The sequence below is a fragment of the Oncorhynchus nerka genome, linkage group LG22 (assembly GCF_034236695.1).
Source record: "Oncorhynchus nerka isolate Pitt River linkage group LG22, Oner_Uvic_2.0, whole genome shotgun sequence".
Lineage (NCBI taxonomy): Eukaryota > Metazoa > Chordata > Actinopteri > Salmoniformes > Salmonidae > Oncorhynchus > Oncorhynchus nerka.
This window is the reverse complement of record NC_088417.1, coordinates 95,782,519-95,806,340: the sequence shown is the minus strand read 5'-3', so window position 1 is coordinate 95,806,340 and position 23,822 is coordinate 95,782,519. Positions and strand designations below refer to the sequence as shown.

The 23,822-nt window shown below is 47.4% G+C and overlaps 1 protein-coding gene and 1 long non-coding RNA gene across 6 annotated transcripts in view; one reads left to right on the top strand and one right to left on the bottom strand.

The window, feature by feature from the left end:
• Window positions 1-23,822, top strand: part of LOC115106027 (probable E3 ubiquitin-protein ligase HERC1) — a 124,409-nt gene that overhangs the window by 37,907 nt on the left and 62,680 nt on the right. For all 5 annotated transcript variants that reach the window (XM_065007608.1, XM_065007610.1, XM_065007609.1 and 2 more), the window contains exons 21-38: window positions 901-1,074; window positions 1,591-1,705; window positions 2,289-2,415; window positions 8,576-8,771; window positions 8,893-9,190; window positions 9,727-9,845; window positions 10,835-11,091; window positions 11,736-11,939; window positions 15,142-15,262; window positions 15,590-15,830; window positions 16,170-16,336; window positions 16,597-16,758; window positions 16,930-17,027; window positions 17,549-17,647; window positions 18,377-18,544; window positions 19,188-19,427; window positions 19,619-19,702; window positions 19,874-20,102. In XM_065007608.1, the coding sequence (XP_064863680.1) occupies window positions 901-1,074; window positions 1,591-1,705; window positions 2,289-2,415; window positions 8,576-8,771; window positions 8,893-9,190; window positions 9,727-9,845; window positions 10,835-11,091; window positions 11,736-11,939; window positions 15,142-15,262; window positions 15,590-15,830; window positions 16,170-16,336; window positions 16,597-16,758; window positions 16,930-17,027; window positions 17,549-17,647; window positions 18,377-18,544; window positions 19,188-19,427; window positions 19,619-19,702; window positions 19,874-20,102 (3,099 nt within the window). The remainder of the gene's footprint in view (window positions 1-900; window positions 1,075-1,590; window positions 1,706-2,288; window positions 2,416-8,575; window positions 8,772-8,892; window positions 9,191-9,726; window positions 9,846-10,834; window positions 11,092-11,735; window positions 11,940-15,141; window positions 15,263-15,589; window positions 15,831-16,169; window positions 16,337-16,596; window positions 16,759-16,929; window positions 17,028-17,548; window positions 17,648-18,376; window positions 18,545-19,187; window positions 19,428-19,618; window positions 19,703-19,873; window positions 20,103-23,822) is intronic.
• Window positions 793-17,588, bottom strand: LOC115106028 (uncharacterized). The gene is made up of 2 exons (XR_003859962.2): window positions 17,506-17,588; window positions 793-1,037 (listed from the first exon to the last, which is right to left on the bottom strand). It is a non-coding gene; the product is annotated as an uncharacterized LOC115106028 (long non-coding RNA).

The following is a 23,822-nucleotide window of genomic DNA, read 5'->3' as shown; positions in this document are numbered from 1 at the left end:
AGGCGGCAGGTAGCCTAGTGGTTAGAGTGTAGAGGTGGCAGGGTAGCCTAGTGGTTAGAGTGTAGAGCCGGCAGGGTAGCCTAGTGGTTAGAGTGTAGAGGCGGCAGGTAGCCTAGTGGTTAGAGTGTAGAGGTGGCAGGTAGCCTAGTGGTTAGAGTGTAGAGGCGGCAGGGTAGCCTAGTGGTTAGAGTGTAGAGGCGGCAGGGTATCCTAGTGGTTAGAGCGTTGGACTAGTAACCAGAAGGTTGCAAGTTCAAACCCCTGAGCTGACAAGGTACAAATCTGTTGTTCTGCCCCTGAACAGGCAGTTAACCCACTGTTCCTAGGCAGTCATTGAAAATAAGAATTTGTTCTTAAATGACTTGCCTAGTTAAATAAAGGTAAAATAAAAAAATTTAAAAAAAATCCTGGTCAAGTACAGTAGTAGATCAGAAAATAAACTAGTTGTGGGGTGTTTAGGTTGTATTTTTAAAATGTATTTTATTTAACTAGGCACGTCAATTAAGAACAAATTGTTATTTACAATGACAGCCTACCGGGGAACAGTAGGTTAACTGCCTCGTTCAGGGGCAGAACGACAGATCTTTGCCTTGTCAGCTCGGGGATTCGATCCAGCAATCTTTCGGCTTACTGGCCCAACGTTATGGATAACCACTAGGCTACCTGCCACCCCAAATTCTTCTTTCAACTCCTCACCATGGTATTAATACCAGTATTGTCCCCTCAGCCAGTAACTTGCAGGTAACAGGGTAAAAAAAAGTCATATTGAGACAAATACGTGTCCACACAGTGTTGAATTCTTCTACAGTTTATTGAGTGCAGAATTTCACCCCGAAGGCCTTCGTCAGGCTTTTCATTGTAATAATAAATGCCTGTGTTATTGTGTGTCTGTCCCTGCAGACTCCAGCACAGCGTGGCTCACCGAGGCAGTGCTGCTTGGTTGTCCTGATGCCAAGCTGGCAGACCTGTGTTTGAGCGAGGAGAACAGCATGTTGATGGAGCTGGCTCTAGGATCGTCTAGGGAGCCTGCCGGAGGCCTGTGGAGGAAGATGAAGGAGTACGCCATCAGCAGGGGTAGGGCTAAGAGGAGACAGATGCATGCACACACGCACGCACACACACACACACGCACATACGCACGCACGTACACACAGATGCATGCACATTCGCATGTACGCACACACACACAGATGCATGCACACACACACACAGATGCATGCACACACACACACACACACAGATGCATGCACATTCGCATGTACACACACACACACACACACACACACACAGTAACACTGTGACATCCTGTGTGGGTGATAATGACTTCAGTGACTGTGAGGGGCTATTCATAAAGTGTGTTGTTTCCAGAGGAAGGACGCTTTATCAGATTATAAAATCATAAAAGCATTATCTCTGGTCTACAGTGTCTTGTTCTTGGGTACCGTCATTCATTAGAGTTATCCTGAATGAATATGATGCTGACGTCACCATCAACCCAATACCTTTTTGAGACTTCTGATTTAGAGAGGTCGTAGGTCATTTGTGGCGTTGTGGTTTTGAATAAACCGTTCTGTGTTATAACCTTGGCAGACTGGGATAACAGCGGTCCCTCGGGTGACTCCCTGTTAGAGACGGCGTGTCGCTGCAGCCTGGCTGCTCTCCTCAAACACACAGGGCTACAGGATGAGGCCTACTGGCAGGACAAGTGAGTGGAGCTGCTTAAATATGCTGTGATAGGATTTTCAAATACAGAGATACAAGTTTTTCTTAAAGGGATACTTCAAGATTTTGGCAATGAAGCCATTTGTCTACTTCCCCAGAGTCAGATGCACTCGTGGATACCAATTTTATGTCTCTGCGTTGCCCAATTGCTGGCTAGCGTTAGCACAATGACTGGGAGATTATGGGTATCTGCCAGAATGGTAGTAGATCCCCATAGACTTCCAGTCATTGCGCTAATGCTAGTTAGCTTTGGCTCACCAAACAAACTCTATCTTCCTTCATACTGGACACAGAGACATACTAATCGCATCCATTAGTTCATCTGACTCTGGGGAAGTAGACAAAGGGCCTCGTTGCCAAAATACCAATGTATCCCATTAATTCTCAGGTACTGAAACCCTACATTTGATCCATTTCTGACTTCATTTCAATCTGTGGCTGGATATTTTATGAGATGTATCCAACATGGGTCTCTAGAGCAGATGAAATGGCTCCAGTCCTTCAATGTGTATTGTGTGTGCCAGGAGAAGGATGTATCATAACGTAATACCTCTTCTCCTTGTCAGGTACGAGCCGTGTGAGATGCTGATAGAGATCTATGAGATGGTGTATAAGATCAGGAGTGCTCTGCTGGCACACAAAGACTCTCCAGTGACTACAGCCAACACACAGGCCCTGGATAACAGTAAACAGGTAGGACTACAGCCAACACACAGGCCCTGGCTAACAGTAAACAGGTAGGACTACAGCCAACACACAGGCCCTGGCTAACAGTAAACAGGTAGGACTACAGCCAACACACAGGCCCTGGCTAACAGCAAACAGGTAGGACTACAGCCAACAACACACAGGCCCTGGCTAACAGCAAACAGGTAGGACTACAGCCAACACACAGGCCCTGGATAACAGTAAACAGGTAGGACTACAGCCAACAAGTAGGCCCTGGCTAACAGCAAACAGGTAGGACTACAGCCAACACACAGGCCCTGGATAACAGTAAACAGGTAGGACTACAGCCAACAAGCAGGCCCTGGCTAACAGTAAACAGGTAGGACTACAGCCAACACACAGGCCCTGGCTAACAGCAAACAGGTAGGACTACAGCCAACACACAGGCCCTGGCTAACAGCAAACAGGTAGGACTACAGCCAACACACAGGCCCTGGCTAACAGCAAACAGGTAGGACTACAGCCAACACACAGGCCCTGGCTAACAGCAAACAGGTAGGACTACAGCCAACAAGCAGGCCCTGGCTAACTGCAAACAGGTAGGACTACAGCCAACAAGCAGGCCCTGGATAACAGCAAACAGGTAGGACTACAACCAAACACACAGGCCCTGGCTAACAGCAAACAGGTAGGACTACAGCTAACACACAGGCCCTGGCTAACAGTAAACAGGTAGGACTACAGCCAACACACAGGCCCTGGCTAACAGCAAACAGGTAGGACTACAGCTAACACACAGGCCCTGGCTAACAGTAAACAGGTAGGACTACAGCCAACAAGCAGGCCCTGGCTAACAGTAAACCGGTAGGACTACAGCCAACAAGCAGGCCCTGGCTAACAGCAAACAGGTAGGACTACAGCCAACACACAGGCCCTGGCTAACAGCAAACAGGTAGGACTACAGCCAACACACAGGCCCTGGCTAACAGCAAACAGGTAGGACTACAGCCAACACACAGGCCCTGGCTAACAGCAAACAGGTAGGACTACAGCCAACACACAGGCCCTGGCTAACAGTAAACAGGTAGGACTACAGCCAACACACAGGCCCTGGCTAACAGTAAACAGGTAGGACTACAGCCAACACACAGGCCCTGGCTAACAGCAAACAGGTAGGACTACAGCCAACAAGCAGGCCCTGGCTAACAGTAAACAGGTAGGACTACAGCCAACAAGCAGGCCCTAGCTAACAGCAAACCGGTATTACCCATGAACAGATAGCTACTGGACAGATGTGCAGGACTGTTAGCCAGGATTCTTCCTATGGCATTGAGGAGTACACCACATCAGTCATTGGCTTCATCAATAAGGGCATCAATGACGTCGTCCCCACAGTGACCGTACGTACCCCAACCAGAAGCCATGGAGCAACATCCACACTGAGCTAAAGGGAGGAGCTGCCGCTTTCAAGGAGCGCGACCCGGAAGCCTATAAGAAATCCCGCCATGCCCTCTGACGAACCATCAAACAGGCAAAGTGTCAATACAGGACTAAGATCGAATCGTACTACACCGGCTCCGATGCTCGTCGGATGTGGCAGAGCCTGCAAACCATTACAGACTACAAAGGGAAGCACAGCCGAGAGCTGCCCAGTGACACGAGCCTACCAGATAAATTACTTCTATGCTCGCTTCGAGGCAAAAAACACTGAAACATGCATGAGAGCACCAGCTGTTCCCGGAAGACTGTGTGATCACGCTCTCCAAAGTCGATGTGAGTAAGACCTTCAAACAGATCAACATTCACAAGGCCGCAGGGCCAGACGGATTACCAGGACGTGTACTGCGAGCATGCACTGACCAACTGGCAAGTGTCTTCACTCCCTGTCCGAGTCTGTAATACCAAGATGTTTTAACAGACCACCATAGTCCCTGTGCCCAAGAACACTAAGGTAACCTGCCTAAATGTCTACCGACCCGTAGCACTTACGTCTGTAGCCATGAAGTGCTTTGAAAGGCTGGCCATGGCTCACATCAACACCACCATCCCAGAAAACCTAGACCCACTCCAATTTGCATAACACCCTAACAGATCCACAGATGATGCAGTCTCTATTGCACTCCACACTGCCCTTTCCCACCTGGACAAAGGAACACCTATGTGAGAATGTTTTTCATTGACTGCAGCTCAGCATTCAACACCATAGTGACATCAAAGCTCATCACTAAACTAAGAACCCTGGGACTAAACACCTCCCTCTGCACCTGGATCCTGGACTTCCTGACGGGCCACCCCCAGGTGGTAAGTGTAGGTAACAACACATCCACCACGCTGATCCTCAACACATGGCCCCTCAGGGATGCGTGCTCAGTCCCCTCCTGTACTCCCTGTTCACTCATGACTGCACGGCCAGGCATGACTCCAACACCATCATTAAGGTGAAAGCACCAATTTGTAAGTCGCTCTGGATAAGAGCGTCTGCTAAATGACTTAAATGTAAATGTTTGCCGATGACACCACAGTGGTAGGCCTGATCAACAACGAGACAGCCTATAGGGAGGTGGTCAGAGACCTGGCCATGTGGTGCCAGGACAACAACCTCTCCCTCAATGTGATCAAGAAAGATGAGATGATTGTGGACTACAGGAAAAAGAGGACCGAGCACGCCCCTATTCTCATCGACGGGGCTGCAGTGGAGGAGGTTGAGAGCTTCAAGTTCCACGTCCACATCACCAACAAACTAACATGGTCCAAGCACACCAAGACAGTCGTGAAGAGGGTACGACAAAACCTATTCCCCCTCAGGAGACTGAAAATATTTGGCATGGGTCCTCAGATCCTCAAAAGATTCTACAACTGCATCGTCGGTTGCATCACTGCCTGGGATGGCAACTTCTCAGCCTCTGACCGCAAGGCACTACAGAGGGTAGTGTGTTCATCCCAGTACATCACTGGGACCAAGCTTCCTGCCATCCAGGACCTCTATACCAGGCGGTGTCAGAGGAATGCCCTAACAAAAGACCCTAGCCACCCTAGTCATAGACTGTTCTAGCGGTACCGGAGTGCCAAGTCTAGGTCCAAGAGGCTTCTAAAACAGCTACTACCACCCAAGCCATAAGACTTTTGATAATCTAATCAAATGGCTACCCAGACTATTCGCAGACTATCCTCCCCCTCTTATACTCCGCTGCTACTCTCTGTTGTTATGATCTATGCATAGTCACTTTAATAACTCTACCTACATGAACATATTACCTCAACTAACCGGTGCCCCCACACATTGACACTGTACCGGTACCTCCTGTATATAGTCTCGCTATTGTTATTTTTGTTATTGTACTGCTGCACTCAAACTACTTGTTACTTTTATTTCTTATTCATATTTTTGTAACTGCATTATTGGTTAGGGGCTTGTAAGCAAGCATTTCACTATAAGGTGAAATGTGACTAACATTTGATTTGACTTAATGTCAAGACAGTTTTCTGAATGATATCTCCATTCAACCTGAAGAGCTAACCTGAAGAGCTGTCTCATGCTGTCTCTCATGTAACTGTCTCATGCTGTCTCTCATGTCACTGTCTCATACTGTCTCTCGTCACTGTCTCATGCTGTCTCATGTAACTGTCTCATGCTGTCTCTCATGTAACTGTCTCATACTGTCTCATGTAACTGTCTCATGCTGTCTCATGTAGCTGTCTCATGTAACTGTCTCATGCTGTCTCTCATGTAACTGTCTCATACTGTCTCTCATGTCACTGTCTCATGCTGTCTCTCATGTAACTGTCTCATGCTGTCTCTCGTCACTGTCTCATACTGCCTCTCATGTAACTGTCTCATGCTGTCTCATGTAGCTGTCTCTCATGTAACTGTCTCATGCTGTCTCTCGTCACTGTCTCATGCTGTCTCTCGTCACTGTCTCATGCTGTCTCTCGTCACTGTCTCATACTGTCTCTCGTCACTGTCTCATACTGCCTCATGTAACTGTCTCATGCTGTCTCTCGTCACTGTCTCATGCTGTCTCATGTAACTGTCTCATGCTGTCTCATGTTACTGTCTCATGCTGTCTCATGTTACTGTCTCATACTGTCTCTCATGTAACTGTTTCATGCTGTCCCATGTAACTGTCTCATACTGTCTCATGTTACTGTCTCTCATGTAACTGTCTCATGCTGTCTCATGTTACTGTCTCATACTGTCTCTCATGTTACTGTCTCATACTGTCTCTCATGTCACTGTCTCATACTGTCTCTCATGTAACTGTTTCATGCTGTCCCATGTCACTGTCTCATGCTGTCTCATGTTACTGTCTCATGCTGTCTCATGCTACTGTCTCATGCTGTCTCTCATGTAACTGTCTCATGCTGTCTCTCATGTAACTGTCTCATGCTGTCTCTCATGTAACTGTCTCATGCTGTCCCATGTCACTGTCTCATGCTGTCCCATGTCACTGTCTCATGCTGTCTCTCATGTAACTGTCTCATACTGTCTCATGTTACTGTCTCATGTTGTCTCTCATGTTACTGTCTCTCATGTTACTATTTCATGCTGTCTCTCGTTACTGTCTCATGCTGTCTCTCGTTACTGTCTCATGCTGTCTCATGTCACTGTCTCATGCTGTCTCATGTCACTGTCTCATGCTGTCTCATGTCACTGTCTCATGCTGTCTCATGTAACTGTCTCATGTCACTGTCTCATGCTGTCTCATGTAACTGTCTCATGTCACTGTCTCATGCTGTCTCATGTCACTGTCTCTCATGTAACTGTCTCATACTGTCTCATGTAACTGTCTCATACTGTCTCTCGTTACTGTCTCATGCTGTCTCTCATGCTGTCTCTCATGTAACTGTCTCATACTGTCTCATGTAACTGTCTCATGCTGTCTCATGTAGCTGTCTCTCATGTAACTGTCTCATGCTGTCTCATGTAACTGTCTCATACTGTCTCTCATGTAACTGTCTCATACTGTCTCTCATGTCACTGTCTCATGCTGTCTCTCATGTAACTGTCTCATGCTGTCTCTCATGTCACTGTCTCATGCTGTCTCATGTAGCTGTCTCATGTAACTGTCTCATGCTGTCTCTCGTCACTGTCTCATACTGTCTCTCGTCACTGTCTCATACTGCCTCTCATGTAACTGTCTCATGCTGTCTCATGTAACTGTCTCATGCTGTCTCATGCAGCTGTGTCTCATGCTGTCTCATGCAGCTGTCTCTCATGTAACTGTCTCATGCTGTCTCTCGTCACTGTCTCATACTGTCTCTCGTCACTGTCTCATACTGTCTCTCGGCACTGTCTCATACTGTCTCTCGTCACTGTCTCATGCTGTCTCTCGTCACTGTCTCATACTGTCTCTCGTCACTGTCTCATACTGTCCCATGTCACTGTCTCATGCTGTCCCATGTTACTGTCTCATGTTGTCTCATGTTACTGTCTCTCATGTTACTATTTCATGCTGTCTCTCGTTACTGTCTCATGCTGTCTCTCATGTCACTGTCTCATGCTGTCTCATGTTACTGTCTCTCATGTCACTGTCTCATGCTGTCTCTCGTCACTGTCTCATACTGTCTCTCGTCACTGTCTCATACTGTCTCTCGTCACTGTCTCATGCTGTCTCTCGTCACTGTCTCATACTGTCATGTTGTCTCATGTTACTGTCTCTCATGTTACTATTTCATGCTGTCTCTCGTTACTGTCTCATGCTGTCTCTCATGTCACTGTCTCATGCTGTCTCATGTCACTGTCTCTCATGTCACTGTCTCATGCTGTCTCTCGTCACTGTCTCATACTGTCTCTCGTCACTGTCTCATACTGTCTCTCGTCACTGTCTCATACTGTCTCTCGTCACTGTCTCATGCTGTCTCTCGTCACTGTCTCATACTGTCTCATGTTGTCTCTCATGTTACTGTCTCTCATGTTACTATTTCATGCTGTCTCTCGTTACTGTCTCATGCTGTCTCTCATGTCACTGTCTCATGCTGTCTCATGTCACTGTCTCATGCTGTCTCATGTTACTGTCTCTCATGCTGTCTCATGTTACTGTCTCTCATGTCACTGTCTCATGCTGTCTCTCATGCCACTGTCTCTCATGCTGTCCCATGCCACTGTCTCTCATGCTGTCCCATGTAACTGTCTCATGCTGTCTCTCATGTCACCGTCTCATACTGTCTCTTCTATTCCTTCCAGAGTCCCAGTGGGCAGGACCGGCAGGAACCGGGTCCCTCTGGTAGGGAGCAGCAGGCGGACCGGGGGAAAGATCAGGACCCTGAGATGGGGGGTCACAGTGGAGGTCACGGGACTCACCAGGGAGGGCAGTTCCTCCCCACGACTGCAGAACACAACCAGGAGGAGGGGCCAGAGGAGGACACACCCAGCATCAGCAGTATGTACCTGCCGGGTAAACTGGGCCATGTCCTTGGTCTTTGTTTGTCGCATGATGATTTTGAAGTGTAGTACACACACACTCTCCTACCTAAATCTCCCCATCCCTGTTTGCCAAATAGAGGTTCTCCAGTGCTTCCTGGCCACGCGGGAGGCCATGCAGCTACAGCAGAACGAGACTGTCTACGAGTCTTCCGGGACCTCCACCCTCCCCAGCAGCATAGAGAGCCCCGGTACCCCAGAAAGAGAGCCCCCTAACACGCAGGGCTGGGAGTGGCGGAGGGGGTCTGAAGAGGGCATGTCATTCCCTGTAGCCTGCCACCTGGTTGTGTCTCGCTGTGTGTTTCTCCTCTTGGGGGTCCGGCCCGCGTGGCAGGAACAGAGTGAAGAGACAGGGCAGGCGGAGAGCACTGGAGCCAGGTGAGTGGGTCTGTGGATGGGGGGAAGGAGTCGGGTGTGTGTCGTGGGTGGGGTTGTGGGTTTGGGCATTGGTGTCAATGTGTGTGTGTGGGTGGGGTTGTGGGTTTGGGCATTGGTGTCAATGTGTGTGTGTGTTGTGGGGTTGTGGGTTTGGGCATTGGTGTCAATGTGTGTGTGTGTTGTGGGGTTGTGGGTTTGGGCATTGGTGTCAATGTGGGTTGTGGGTGGGGTTGTGGGTTTGGGCATTGGTGTCAATGTGTGTGTGGGTTGTGGGTGGGGTTGTGGGTTTGGGCATTGGTGTCAATGTGTGTGTGTGTTGTGGGTGGGGTTGTGGGTTTGGGCATTGGTGTCAATGTGTGTGTGTGGGTTGTGGGTGGGGTTGTGGGTTTGGGCATTGGTGTCAATGTGTGTGTGTGTTGTGGGTGGGTGGGGTTGTGGGTTTGGGCATTGGTGTCAATGTGTGTGTATTTCAGTACATTAGCCCTAGTATTCATTGTTGTTTAATCTACTATAAATTACTGCTCTGCTTTCTACAGGAAATCAACTTCATCTACAGATTCCCTACTCAGCCCAAAGGCCGAACAGAGCAGATTCACCTTGGGCAGTAGAAAACCATCTGCAGGCCAGTCCAGAAACTCCTTCAAGAATAGAATGGGTACTAAATCACTCACCGAATATGATCTAACTATCAATCCAGGAAGTACAGTCACACACAATAGAAGATGGAATGAGAGGTCTAGGCCCAGTTTCTGTAAAGCACTTTGGGACAACTGAGGATGTAGAAAGGGCTTTATAACCACATTTGATTGATTGATTGATTGATTGGATGAGAGGTCTAGGCCCAGTTTCTGTAAAGCACTTTGGGACAACTGAGGATGTAGAAAGGGCTTTATAACCACATTTGATTGATTGATTGATTGATTGATTGGATGAGAAGTCTAGGCCCAGTTTCTGTAAAGCACTTTGGGACAACTGAGGATGTAGAAAGGGCTTTATAACCACATTTGATTGATTGATTGATTGATTGGATGAGAGGTCTAGGCCCAGTTTCTGTAAAGCACTTTGGGACAACTGAGGATGTAGAAAGGGCTTTATAACCACATTTGATTGATTGATTGATTGATTGGATGAGAAGTCTAGGCCCAGTTTCTGTAAAGCACTTTGGGACAACTGAGGATGTAGAAAGGGCTTTATAACCACATTTGATTGATTGGATGAGAAGTCTAGGCCCAGTTTCTGTAAAGCACTTTGGGACAACTGAGGATGTAGAAAGGGCTTTATAACCACATTTGATTGATTGATTGATTGATTGGATGAGAAGTCTAGGCCCAGTTTCTGTAAAGCACTTTGGGACAACTGAGGATGTAGAAAGGGCTTTATAACCACATTTGATTGATTGATTGATTGGATGAGAGGTCTAGGCCCAGTTTCTGTAAAGCACTTTGGGACAACTGAGGATGTAGAAAGGGCTTTATAACCACATTTGATTGATTGATTGATTGATTGGATGAGAGGTCTAGGCCCAGTTTCTGTAAAGCACTTTGGGACAACTGAGGATGTAGAAAGGGCTTTATAACCACATTTGATTGATTGATTGGATGAGAAGTCAACTATTATAACCCCTGACCTCTGACCCTCCCTCAGGTCTACCACTGTGTTCCCTGGGCATCATGAAGGATGCGTGGGAGCGGCTACGCCAGTGCATCAGCCCCACCACCAGCTCCATGTGCCAGGGCGGGGCGGGCAGCTCGTCCAGCGTGCTCAGCCAGGTCTTTCACTTTCTGTGTGGGAGCCTGCTCCGTCCGACCCCACCCTCCTCGTTACTGGAGAGAGAGGCAGGCAGCCAGGCAGACCCCAAGGCCATCACATTGGCCATGTACCAACAACAGCAGAGGGCAGAGGTAAGTATTTATAAAAACCGATACAGTTACACATCGCAATATTATTTTTGGACAATATTATTATTGATATTTGTCTGCAAGTAAACAATCAGTAAAAAATAATCAATAAAACTACTGTAGGCAGCGTTTGCTAGAGCTAGTCGGCTTTAGCAACGCCACTATTTCTCATCCCATTGCTTGTTTTCCAGCTTGTTTATAAATAGCGAGCTAATATGTTTTCAGCACTTTTAATTCCATGGCTGATCAAAACATGCTCTATCTTGTTTCTCTGCAGCAGACTTGGTGAGCGATTAAATTGTAATAAATACAAATTGCAGTATTGTACCGAAAAAAAAACATAGAATTGTGAGAAATGCAATACATATCGGTACCTAAGTATTTTTGATATATCGTAAGGTCCCTGGCAATTCCCAGCCCTAGAAACTAAATACCTTATTTTAAGTGACTGCGCTAAGTGGAGGGGCTATTCTCCCTGCTGCAGCATTGTAGAATCATGATCAAAGACTTGAATATAAGGATATTTATTTATTTTAACAATTTATTGAGAGCACATTCTCTTTTACAAAACAACCTTAGTTGTCCGTTCGTTCAACATGGAGGGTTACAATAATGCTAGTAAAACACTATGATTCTCTTGTGCTCAGGTCCGTCTAGAGGCGTTGTGCCAGATCTCTTCCTTCCTGTCTGAGATGGAGGAGAAGAGTAGTGGTTCAGGCTCCTCTCCTCCCTTGCGGTTCCCTGGCTTGTTACAATCTGTTCAACTGCAGTTCCTGTCTGGCTGCTTCGGACTGGGGACACCTATCACAGGAGGCCAGTCTGGAGACAACGACCAGATGTACCACTACACTGTGAGTTAGACCAGATGAACCACTACACTGTGAGTTAGACCAGATGAACCACTACACTGTGAGTTAGACCAGATGAACCACTACACTGTGAGGTAGACCAGATGAACCACTACACTGTGAGTTAGACCAGATGTACCACTACACTGTGAGTTGGACCAGATGAACCACTACACTGAGTTAGACCAGATGTACCACTACACTGTGAGTTAGACCAGATGAACCACTACACTGTGAGTTAGACCAGATGAACCACTACACTGTGAGTTAGACCAGATGAACCACTACACTGTGAGGTAGACCAGATGAACCACTACACTGTGAGTTAGACCAGATGTACCACTACACTGTGAGTTGGACCAGATGAACCACTACACTGAGTTAGACCAGATGTACCACTACACTGTGAGTTAGACCAGATGAACCACTACACTGTGAGTTAGACCAGATGTACCACTACACTGTGAGTTAGACCAGATGAACCACTACACTGAGTTAGACCAGATGAACCACTACACTGTGAGTTAGACCAGATGAACCACTACACTGTGCGTTAGACCAGATGTACCACTACACTGTGCGTTAGACCAGATGAACCACTACACTGTGAGTTAGACCAGATGAACCACTACACGGTGAGTTAGACCAGATGTACCACTACGCTGTGAGTTAGACCAGATGAACCACTACACTGTGAGTTAGACCAGATGAACCACTACACTGTGAGTTAGACCAGATGAACCACTACACTGTGAGTTAGACCAGATGCACCACTACACTGTGAGGTAGACCAGATGAACCACTACACTGAGTTAGACCAGATGAACCACTACACTGTGAGTTAGACCAGATGAACCACTACACTGTGAGTTAGACCAGATGAACCACTACACTGTGAGTTAGACCAGATGAACCACTACACTGTGAGTTAGACCAGATGAACCACTACACTGTGAGTTAGACCAGATGAACCACTACACTGTGAGGTAGACCAGATGAACCACTACACTGTGAGTTAGACCAGATGAACCACTACACGGTGAGTTAGACCAGATGAACCACTACACTGAGTTAGACCAGATGAACCACTACACGGTGAGTTAGACCAGATGAACCACTACACGGTGAGTTAGACCAGATGCACCACTACACTGTGAGGTAGACCAGATGAACCACTACACTGTGAGTTAGACCAGATGCACCACTACACTGTGAGGTAGACCAGATGAACCACTACACTGAGTTAGACCAGATGAACCACTACACTGTGAGTTAGACCAGATGAACCACTACACTGTGAGTTAGACCAGATAAACCACTACACTGTGAGTTAGACCAGATGAACCACTACACTGTGAGTTAGACCAGATGAACCACTACACTGTGAGTTAGACCAGATGAACCACTACACTGTGAGGTAGACCAGATGAACCACTACACTGTGAGGTAGACCAGATGAACCACTACACTGTGAGTTAGACCAGATGAACCACTACACGGTGAGTTAGACCAGATGAACCACTACACTGAGTTAGACCAGATGAACCACTACACGGTGAGTTAGACCAGATGAACCACTACACGGTGAGTTAGACCAGATGAACCACTACACGGTGAGTTAGACCAGATGAACCACTACACGGTGAGTTAGACCAGATGAACCACTACACGGTGAGTTAGACCAGATGAACCACTACACGGTGAGTTAGACCAGATGAACCACTACACTGTGAGTTAGACCAGATGAACCACTACACTGTGAGTTAGACCAGATGAACCACTACACTGTGAGTTAGACCAGATGAACCACTACACTGTGAGTTAGACCAGATGAACCACTACACTGAGTTAGACCAGATGAACCACTACACTGAGTTAGACCAGATGAACCACTACACTGTGAGTTAGACCAGATGAACCACTACACTGTGAGTTAGACCAGATGAACCACTACACTGAGTTAGACCAGATGAACCACTACACTGTGCGTTAGACCAGATGAACCACTACACTGTGCGTTAGACCAGATGAACCACTACACTGTGCGTTAGACCAGATGAACCACTACACTGTGAGTTAGACCAGATGAACCACTACACTGTGAGTTAGACCAGATGAACCACTACACTGTGAGTTAGACCAGATGAACCACTACACTGTGAGTTAGACCAGATGTACCACTACACTGTGAGTTAGACCAGATGAACCACTACACGGTGAGTTAGACCAGATGAACCACTACACTGTGAGTTAGACCAGATGAACCACTACACTGTGAGTTAGACCAGATGAACCACTACACTGTGAGTTAGACCAGATGAACCACTACACTGTGAGTTAGACCAGATGTACCACTACACTGTGAGTTAGACCAGATGAACCACTACACTGTGAGTTAGACCAGATGAACCACTACACGGTGAGTTAGACCAGATGAACCACTACACTGTGAGTTAGACCAGATGTACCACTACACGGTGCGTTAGACCAGATGTACCACTACACTGTGAGTTAGACCAGATGAACCACTACACGGTGAGTTAGACCAGATGTACCACTACACTGTGAGTTAGACCAGATGAACCACTACACTGTGAGGTAGACCAGATGAACCACTACACGGTGCGTTAGACCAGATGTACCACTACACTGTGAGTTAGACCAGATGAACCACTACACGGTGAGTTAGACCAGATGAACCACTACACTGTAAATTCAGTTACGTATCATCACTGCACAGGGACACGCACCATAGTAGTAGATAGTAATTACTTGAGCAAACACAAACAAGCTGGGTCAGCAGGTAGTCTAGTGGTTCGAGCGTTGAGCCAGCCAGAAAGGTTGCTGGATCGAATCCCAGAGCTGACAAGGTAAAAATCTGTCGTTCTGCCCCTGAACAAGGCAGTTAACCCACTGTTCCTAGGCCGTCATTGTAAATACGAATTAGTTCTTAACTGACTTGCCTCGTTAAATAAAGGTAAAATAAAATGCATTTTAAAATGTTGACGTTGGTAGTATGAACAATGCGTTAAGGAAGGGGACCCATCACATGTAGAAAAGTAGTTCTTTCCTGTGTGCTGACAAGGACGAGAGTCACTGGCACGCGCTAAATACTGCTGAGATCTAGTTCTGCCGGGTGACAATCGTCATTTCAAGTTGATCGTGTAGTATTTTAATGTTACGCCGATTGTATTTCTGTCCCCAGTCTGGGACCCAGTCGGCGTCTATGTTTACCCAGAGAGAGCTGCAGTCTGCTGCCCACACCCTCTACCAGCAGGTGGTCCGAGTCCTGAGACAGAAGGTCCTCACGGAGAGGGAACAGACAGGTTGGGGTCCAAATATATTATAGAACACATTTACTTTAGACTGGTTCAAGATCTGTTTGTTTCCCGGATAGCCAACTCTTTTGGCCATTGGCCAGACGGCACGAACAGATCTGGCTACAGTAACATGACTCCAGGGTCTGCTTCCGTACATTCATAAATCCATCCCTAACAGGGATTTTCTCTTGCCTGATCCCAGATATGTTTGTGATGTCTTACCATCTCGGTCATAGGAGTTGCCTCCACGGCATAAACAGGTCTGGGATCAGACTAGCAGTGTGTCCACCCAGACTTTATCTCTTTTTTTTGTGTATTCCCTCTCTTTCTCAGGCTCCTACCAGCCTCTACTGTTGGCCACAGTGTTTGCCTTGAATTTCCACTACCAGCCAGTAGATCTGGTGGTGGTCTGTAAGTCTGGCATCCTGGAGATCCTGTCGTTGCTGACAGACAACACGTGTGTTCTGATGAACCAGCGCTGGCTAGTAGCCTCTGTGTCAGGAAGCATGCTGCTGAATGGAGCCGTAAAACTGGCCTGTGCCCGGCTACTGCAGATACTGGCCATCGCTGCTAGGTGAGTAGACTCGACAGGGATGAGGAAAGGAAATAGGAAAGGAACTAGGACGCCAGGTGAGAATGCTGCCGAGTGGAGGTGTCGAGCTGGCCTGCTGGAGATGCTGGCCAACGCTGATCGTTATATAGCTGCCTTGTTTAGTGCACAACAGCAGGACATGACATCTAGGATACTTAGAATCCCACCAGATGTATTTATTTAACCAGCGACCTTCTAGTTGCAGACCTGGCTTCTCTAACCTCTAGACTACCTCCCGCCTAACTGATGTGTGTGTGTGTGTGTGTGTGTGTGTGTGTGTGTGTGTGTGTGTGTGTGTTGTGTGTGTGTTCTGTCCCCCAGTTCGTGTGAGGACTCCCTGCCTCTGGACGTGTCTCAGGCCCTGCTGGATGTGATGTGTGAGCAGCTCCAGAGTCTGTTACACATGGTCCACCAGCAGGAGGCGCTGGAGAACACGGCAACAGAGGAAGCAGACCAGGACACCTCCACCAAGAGGATCCGGATAGAGGGTGAGGCAACGTTAGAGGGGGAAATACTTACTTGTACTTAGGCCTTTAAATTCCATGGCCACATAGGGGGAGATGACCTATTTGTTGCATAGAGTAGGCTGGTTATGACTTTAATGTGTGTTTGTTCTGAGTAAAAAATAAAATAAAAAAGTATTCACTGTTCCTTATGAACGCCATTGTTGTGGCCCAGTATGAGATGTTAGCTGGAGTGGACATAATGTCAGGTGGGATGAACCTTCACAGTTTACATTTCTCTGTAGGGATGGAGATGGTGCGGAGCAGTAGGGTCATTGAGTCTCAGCTCGCTGACTTCTTGGTATTCCTGAGGCGTATCCTGTCGCTAAGGGTGACCAAGAGAGTCTCTGCCTTCATCAAGTGGATCGATCCACTCATGACCATCATCTCACATAAGTGCTCTTCTGGTAAGGGCTGAACGCAGTCAACTCCGTTCTGTTTCTCTTTACACTGCGGAAAATTGTAATTCAGAAGATTGTGGGGATGTGTCATGTCTCTGCACTTGTATCACCTTTTAAAATGTTTATCAAATATAACTTGATCACCTGCTTGAAATGGAGATGTGACCTTTCTATTAGGTTCTCCACGATTCCGGAACTTGAGAACCAAACTGTTAGCCTTCCACATTCTGGAAGGTCTGTTACCGGCCTGTTCTGATACAGCACAGATTGAACAGGTGAGACCACATATTAGTCTACTGTCTCTGTCTGTCTGAGACCACAGAGTAGTCTACTGTCTCTGTCTGATAAAGACCACAGAGTATTCTACTGTCTGTCTGATAAAGACCAGAGTATTGTACTGTCTCTGTCTGTCTGATAAAGACCAGAGTATTGTACTGTCTCTGTCTGTCTGAGACCACAGAGTATTATACTGTCTCTGTCTGTCTGAGACCACAGAGTATTGTACTGTCTCTGTCTGTCTGAGACCACAGAGTATTGTACTGTCTCTGTCTGTCTGAGACCACAGAGTATTCTACTGTCTCTGTCTGATAAAGACCACAGAGTATTCTACTGTCTCTGTCTGATTAAGACCACAGAGTATTCTACTGTCTCTGTCTGTCAGACCACAGAGTAGTCTACTGTCTCTGTCTGATAAAGACCTCAGAGTATTGTACTGTCTCTCTGTACCTACCAGTTATAAAGCATGGAACTTACTTGTTTTCTCCTCTTCCATTTTTCCCCTCCCTCCCCTTTTCAGATAGTTGATCAGCTGTTTGGGCTTCTCTCAGTGTGTATGTGGGAGGAGCCTTTAGCTGTGAAGAAGAACCAAGAGAAAACAGCAGAGAGCTCCAACAGGGTATTCACAGTTACAATATCATGGACATTTTATGAACTTTGTGTGGTGTTTGTTGAGTTTGAGTAATGTGGTCCTGTGTATCTCAGTTGGTAGCTTAATGGTCGTGGGTCAGGAACGTACTGTAAGGTCGTGGATTAGGAACCTACTATAAGGTCGTGGGTCAGGAACGTACTGTAAGGTCGTGGGTCAGGAACGTACTGTAAGGTCGTGGGTCAGGAACGTACTGTAAGGTCGCGGGTCAGGAACGTACTGTAAGGTCGCGGGTCAGGAACGTACTGTAAGGTCGCGGGTCAGGAACGTACTGTAAGGTCGCGGGTCTGGAACGTCCCTGTAAGGTCGCGGGTCAGGAACGTCCCTGTAAGGTCGCGGGTCAGGAACGTACTGTGAGGTCGCGGGTCAGGAACGTACTGTGAGGTCGCGGGTCAGGAACGTACTGTGAGGTCGCGGGTCAGGAACGTACTGTGAGGTCGCGGGTCAGGAACGTACTGTGAGGTCGCGGGTTAGGAACGTACTGTGAGGTCGCGGGTTAGGAACGTACTGTGAGGTCGCGGGTTAGGAACGTACTGTGAGGTCGCGGGTTAGGAACGTACTGTGAGGTCGCGGGTTAGGAACGTACTGTGAGGTCGCGGGTTAGGAACGTACTGTGAGGTCGCGGGTCAGGAACCTACTCTAAGTCACTTAGGATAAAAGCGTATGCTAAATGGTATACATGTTCATGCTGTGTTCCAGGTCCCAGGAAGTGAAGATGAGTCTATTCCTATTGGAGACTTCTCCTTTGACCCCTACAAGCTGATCTGCTGCTCGTTGGAGAGCGGCAACGTCCTGTCTCATGGATCAGGAGGGAAGGGGTATGGCCTCGCCACCACAGCCATCAACTCCGGCTGCTTCATATGGAAGGTAAGGGGGGGGGTATTAAAGTACTTTATTTAATGAGGAAAATGTACAGGATAATATAAGATGGCTCAGAAGGGAAGGTGTACGGCCTCGTCGCTACCGCCTTGCCACTTCATCACCTCAGGCTGCTTTTTATGGACGGTAGACTGTCTGTACTAGTTAATCAGTGTGTTTGAGAGGATCCATTTGAGCAAGGTGAGGCACAGCATCTCTAATCTGGATCGTACTGAGTAGTAGTAGTAGTATTTTAGGATTCAAGGTGAGGCACAGAATCGCTAATCAAAAATCGAATCAAATGTGATTTGTCAGATGCACAGAATACAACATGTGTAAACCTTACTGTGAAATTCTTACTTACAAGCTCTTAACCAACAATGCTTTAAGAAAAAAAGTAACAAATAATCAAAGAGCAGCAGTAAAATAACAATAGCGAGGCTATATACAGGGGGTACTGGTACAGAGTCAATGTTATGGGGCCACAGGTTAGTCTAGGTAGTCTTGATCATACTGAGTAGAAGTATTTAGGATGCAATGTGATTTGTAGATAAGTGATTCTGTACAGTTTGACTACAATGTCAATGATTAAATCATGAAATCGGGCAACATTGTATCCTCCTAATTCCACTTCTTCATCACCCTCCTCCAGTTCAACATCACCAAGGAGAACAAAGGGAACGAGGGCACTTGTATCGGAGTGTCTCGCTGGCCCATCCGGGACTACAACCACCGCACCACCACAGACATGTGGCTGTACCGGGCCTACAGCGGTAGTCTGTATCACGGAGGGGAGCTGGGCCGGGCCCTGCCATCTTTCACTCAGGGAGACACCATCACCTGCATCCTGGACATGGAGGCTAGAACCATCTCTTTTGCCAAGAACAACAAGGTCTGTATACTTTACAGCCTGGGGAGGAAAGGAATTCAATTCAACCCAATTAAATTCAGTTTATTATTATTAATTATTACGATACAATAAAATACTTTTATTGTCGATTTCCATGACATTTGTTGCTGGCAGGCATAGGATATTCGTCTGAATATCATTAGGACATGCCTAATATTGTGTCTTGTTGACAGGAGCCTAAGTTGGCTTTTGAAGGTGTGGAGGCCACGGAGTTGTACCCTTGTGTGTTATTCTACAGCAGCAACCCTGGAGAGAAGGTGTGTGTGTGTGTGTGTGTGTGTGTGTGTGTGTGTGTGTGTGTGTCTTTAATTGGCTCTTTTAATACAAGGTAGATGTCTATGTAACATTTTGAAGTTACAAGCATAATGCTATCAGTCTGCTTTCAATGGACTAAAGTAGGACTCACCACTACCCTGCTCTACCCCTAGGTGGCGCTGTGTGACCTCCAGATGAGAGGCATGCCCAGTGACCTGCTGCCTGGCGAACCACTGTGTTCCCCCCGCACCACAGTACTGCTGGAGGCCACGGTGCAGCTCCTCCGCAGGCTGCACCAGTGTGACGGCTACTGGACACAACACATCAACCAGCACATGCAGAGCCGGCTGGAGCTCATAGGACCGCTCATGAAGGAGGGAGGCCTGGGGACCGTCAAACATGGTCAGCCACTGGGCGCACACACTATAGCAGTATGATACATTTAGCATTTTAGTCATTTAGCAGACGCTCTTATCCAGAGTGACTTAGTTAGTACATTCATCTTAAAATAGCGAGGTGGGACAACTACATATCACAGGCATAGAAAGTACATTTTTCATCAATAACGTATCTATCAAATGCTGGTTGTTAGTTTTTGATTTGAGGGAGGGGGGTCGCGATGAGGAGGATTATTTAAGATACTGTTTGAAGAGGTAGGGTTTCAGATGTTTTCGGGGAGATGGGCAGAGACTGTGCTGTCCTAGCTTCAGGGGGAAGCTGGTTCCAACATTGGGCTGCCGGGACAGAGAAGAGCTTGGACTCGGCTGGAGGGTCAAGAGAACTGAGGTGGCAGAACGGAATGCTCAGGTTGGGGTGTAGGGTTTGAGCTTAGTCTGAAGGTAGGGAGAAGGGGCAGTTCCTCTCGTTGTTCTGTCGGTAAGCACCACGGTCTTGGTTGTGTGGAGTGTGCGCAGGAACGAGGTTACAGAACCTGGGAAGGTTGAAAACCAAGAGCGCTGCAGCGTTCTGGATCAGTTTCAGGGTTTGATGGCGCAAGCTGGGAGCCCAGCCAACAGCGAGTTTCAGTAGTCCAGACGGGAGAAGACAAATGCCTGGATTAGAAACCTGTGCCACTTCCTGTGAGAGGTAGGGTGGTACTCTACGGATGTTCCTCTTCCTGTGTGAGGTCGGGTCGTACTCTACTGATGTTGTAGAACATGAACCTGCAGGAACTGCTTTGATGTTTGCAGAGAACGACAGGGTGTTGTCCAGGGTTACGTCAAAGTTCTTTGCACTCTGGGAGGGTGACACTGGAGTTGTCAACAGTGATGGAGAGGTATTTAAGCGAGAAGGCATTCCCCCCCCCCCCCCGAGGAAGAGCAGTTCCGACATCCAAGTTGGGTGTCAGAAGGAGAAAAATATTTAAGTGTCACCCGCATAGCAATGATAGGAGAGACCATGTGAGGATATGACTGACTTGGTGAGAAGTGAAGAGGGACTAGAACCGAGCCCTGGGGGACACCAGTAGTGAGAGTACGTGGGGCAGACACAGATCCTCTCCATGTCACCTGGTAGGAGAGACCTGCTAGGTTGGATGCAATACAGGAGTGTGCAGAGCCTGAGACACCCAGCCCTAAGAGGGAGGAGGATCTGATGGTTCAGGGTGTTGATGGCAGCGTATAGATGTAGGAGGATGAGAGGAGAGAGAGTCAGCTTTGGCAGTGCGGAGAGCCTCCGTGACAAAGAGAAGAGCAGTCTCAGTTTAGTGACCCGTCTTGAAGCCTGACTGGTTAGGGTCAAGAAGATCATTCTGAGATGAGAAAGTTGATTAGAGACAGCACCCTCAAGTGTTTTGGAAAGAAAAGGATACAGGTCTATAGTTTTTGACGTCAGAGTGTTGGTTTCTTGAGGGGACGCAGCGCCAGTGGTGAGGGATGAGTTGAGGGAATTCAGGAATGGGAGAAGGTCTCCAGAGATAGTCTGGAGAAGGGAGGATGGCAGGTTGTCTGGAGGCCAGACCTCACTAGTCAAGAGAGAGTGGGAGAAAGAGGTCAAGGCTTAGGGTAGTTCTGTGTGAGTTGAGACCAGTGGACTCAGTAGACTGAGTAGCAGATGTCAGGGGGGGTGGAAGATTAAGGTAGGAGGAGAAAGTAGAAAAGAGTTTCCTAGGGTTCGAGGCAGAAGCTTGAAATGTAGTGATATAAAGTGGCTTTAGCAGCAGATCCAGAGGAAGAGAAGGTAGAGAGAAGGGACTGAAAGGATTATAGGTCTTCTGGAAGTTTAGTTTTCCTCCATTTCTACTTCCCTCAATTTTTGCTCAGCTACCCGCAGCCCTGTTCTGTAAGCTCGCAATCAGTCACTCAGCCATGGAGCAGGAGGGGAGGCCCGAGCCAACCTGGAGGAAAGGGGACAGTGCAAATCATGGGATGAGAAGTGTCGATGAGGTAGAATCAGGAGACAGGAGGGAGAAGGATTTAGCAGAAGGGAGAGATGATAGAAGAGGAAAGAGTAGTGGGAGAGAGAGAATATTGCGTCCGCACACGCCCATCTGCGTAGCCAGGATTGGAGGAATGGGAGACAGAAAAGGAAATCAAAGTAGTGATCAGAGACCTGGAGAGGCATTGCAGTGAGATTAGTAGGCGATCAGCCTCTAGTAAAGATTGTCAAGCGTATTGCCTGCTTTTTGAGTTGGAGGGGATTGGGAAAGGGTGAGGTCAAGAGGCAAGAAGGGGAAATAAATTAATCAAAGGCAGATGTCGGGAGGTTGAAGTCGCCAAGTACGATGAGCGGTGAGCCATCTTCAGGAAATTAGCTTATCAAGGTGTTAACTCTCCCAGGGTACCTGGTGGTCGATAGATGACAACGTTAATCTTGAGTGGACCCGTGACAGTGTGGAATTCAAATGAGGAGATGAGGTGAGGGAGAAAGAAATCTCCACTGAGGAGAAATGAGTTAGCCTGTGCCACCACTGCGACGACCAGATGCTCTCGGACTATGAGAGAAAACAATCAGATGAAGAGCAGCTGGAGTAGCAGTGTTCTCTGGGGTGATCCATGTCAGGAACAAGTCAAGAGACTGAAGGGCAGCATAGGCTGAGATGAACTCTGAGTTCTTGATCGCAGATCGGCAGTTCCAAGCGCTGCCAGGGACCTGAGAATTCCATGGTTGGTGCGCGCGGGGTACACTAAATTATAAGGGTAGCAGCCGAGAGATGTGGAGCGTCTGGAAAGCCTTCAGGTAGAGGAGCGAACAGTTATAGAAAACACACAGAGCTCCAAAAGATCAAAATGAGAATCTATAAATAACTAGGTAAGATACTGAGAGAGTGGTGTGGAGCCTTCCACGAACAACTCGGATGAACTTACAGCTGCCACTGCGAAACCAGTGGAGAATGAAGAACTAACACTAATTGCCAAATGCCTAGCAGCCGAGGAGAGAACACCTCCCTGTACTAATTGCTGATTGCCTAGGAGAGGTGAAACCACTCCCCCCTCCAATACAGCTACTGGTTACCAAAACAAGTCACACATTGCCCTGCCCCTTGATCCTGGTTGATGTGTCTATCAGCCAATGATGAGCAGTCAGCAGTTTATACACCAAAGTAGACCACTGGGAAGACAGTCAGCAGTTCATACACCAAAGTAGACCACTGGGAAGACAGTCAGCAGTTTATACACCAAAGTAGACCACTGGGAAGACAGGCAGCACTTTAAGTAGTTGGTCCTAGCTAGGAAAAAGACAGTACGAGACCACAACAAATAATCACTCCTGGAGATATCAGGAGTCCTCTAGATATAGTATATATATATTCTAGATATAGAATGAAGTACGCTGAGATGGGGGCTGAGAAGTTGATTATATATACTCAGAAAAGAGATGAAACCCCTCCCTCTCCAATACAGCCACTGATCACCAAAACAAGTCACACATTTACACACCTGAATACGTTCACAGAATAGAGAAAGAGCTCAAACTAACTGTAGCTATTCAGCATTGTCTGGAAGGCTAGTGGTATTTGAAGACGTTTTTACTATGCTGTGATCGTGATGTGGCTGTTGTACCTATTTTAGTTGAATACACTGATTTAAGTCTGTATGTTCTGTTTCAGTCTATATCTGACTAAAATGTAAATGTAGCCTTAAAAAGATGAAAAGTAACTGATTTTAAATTATTATTATTTTT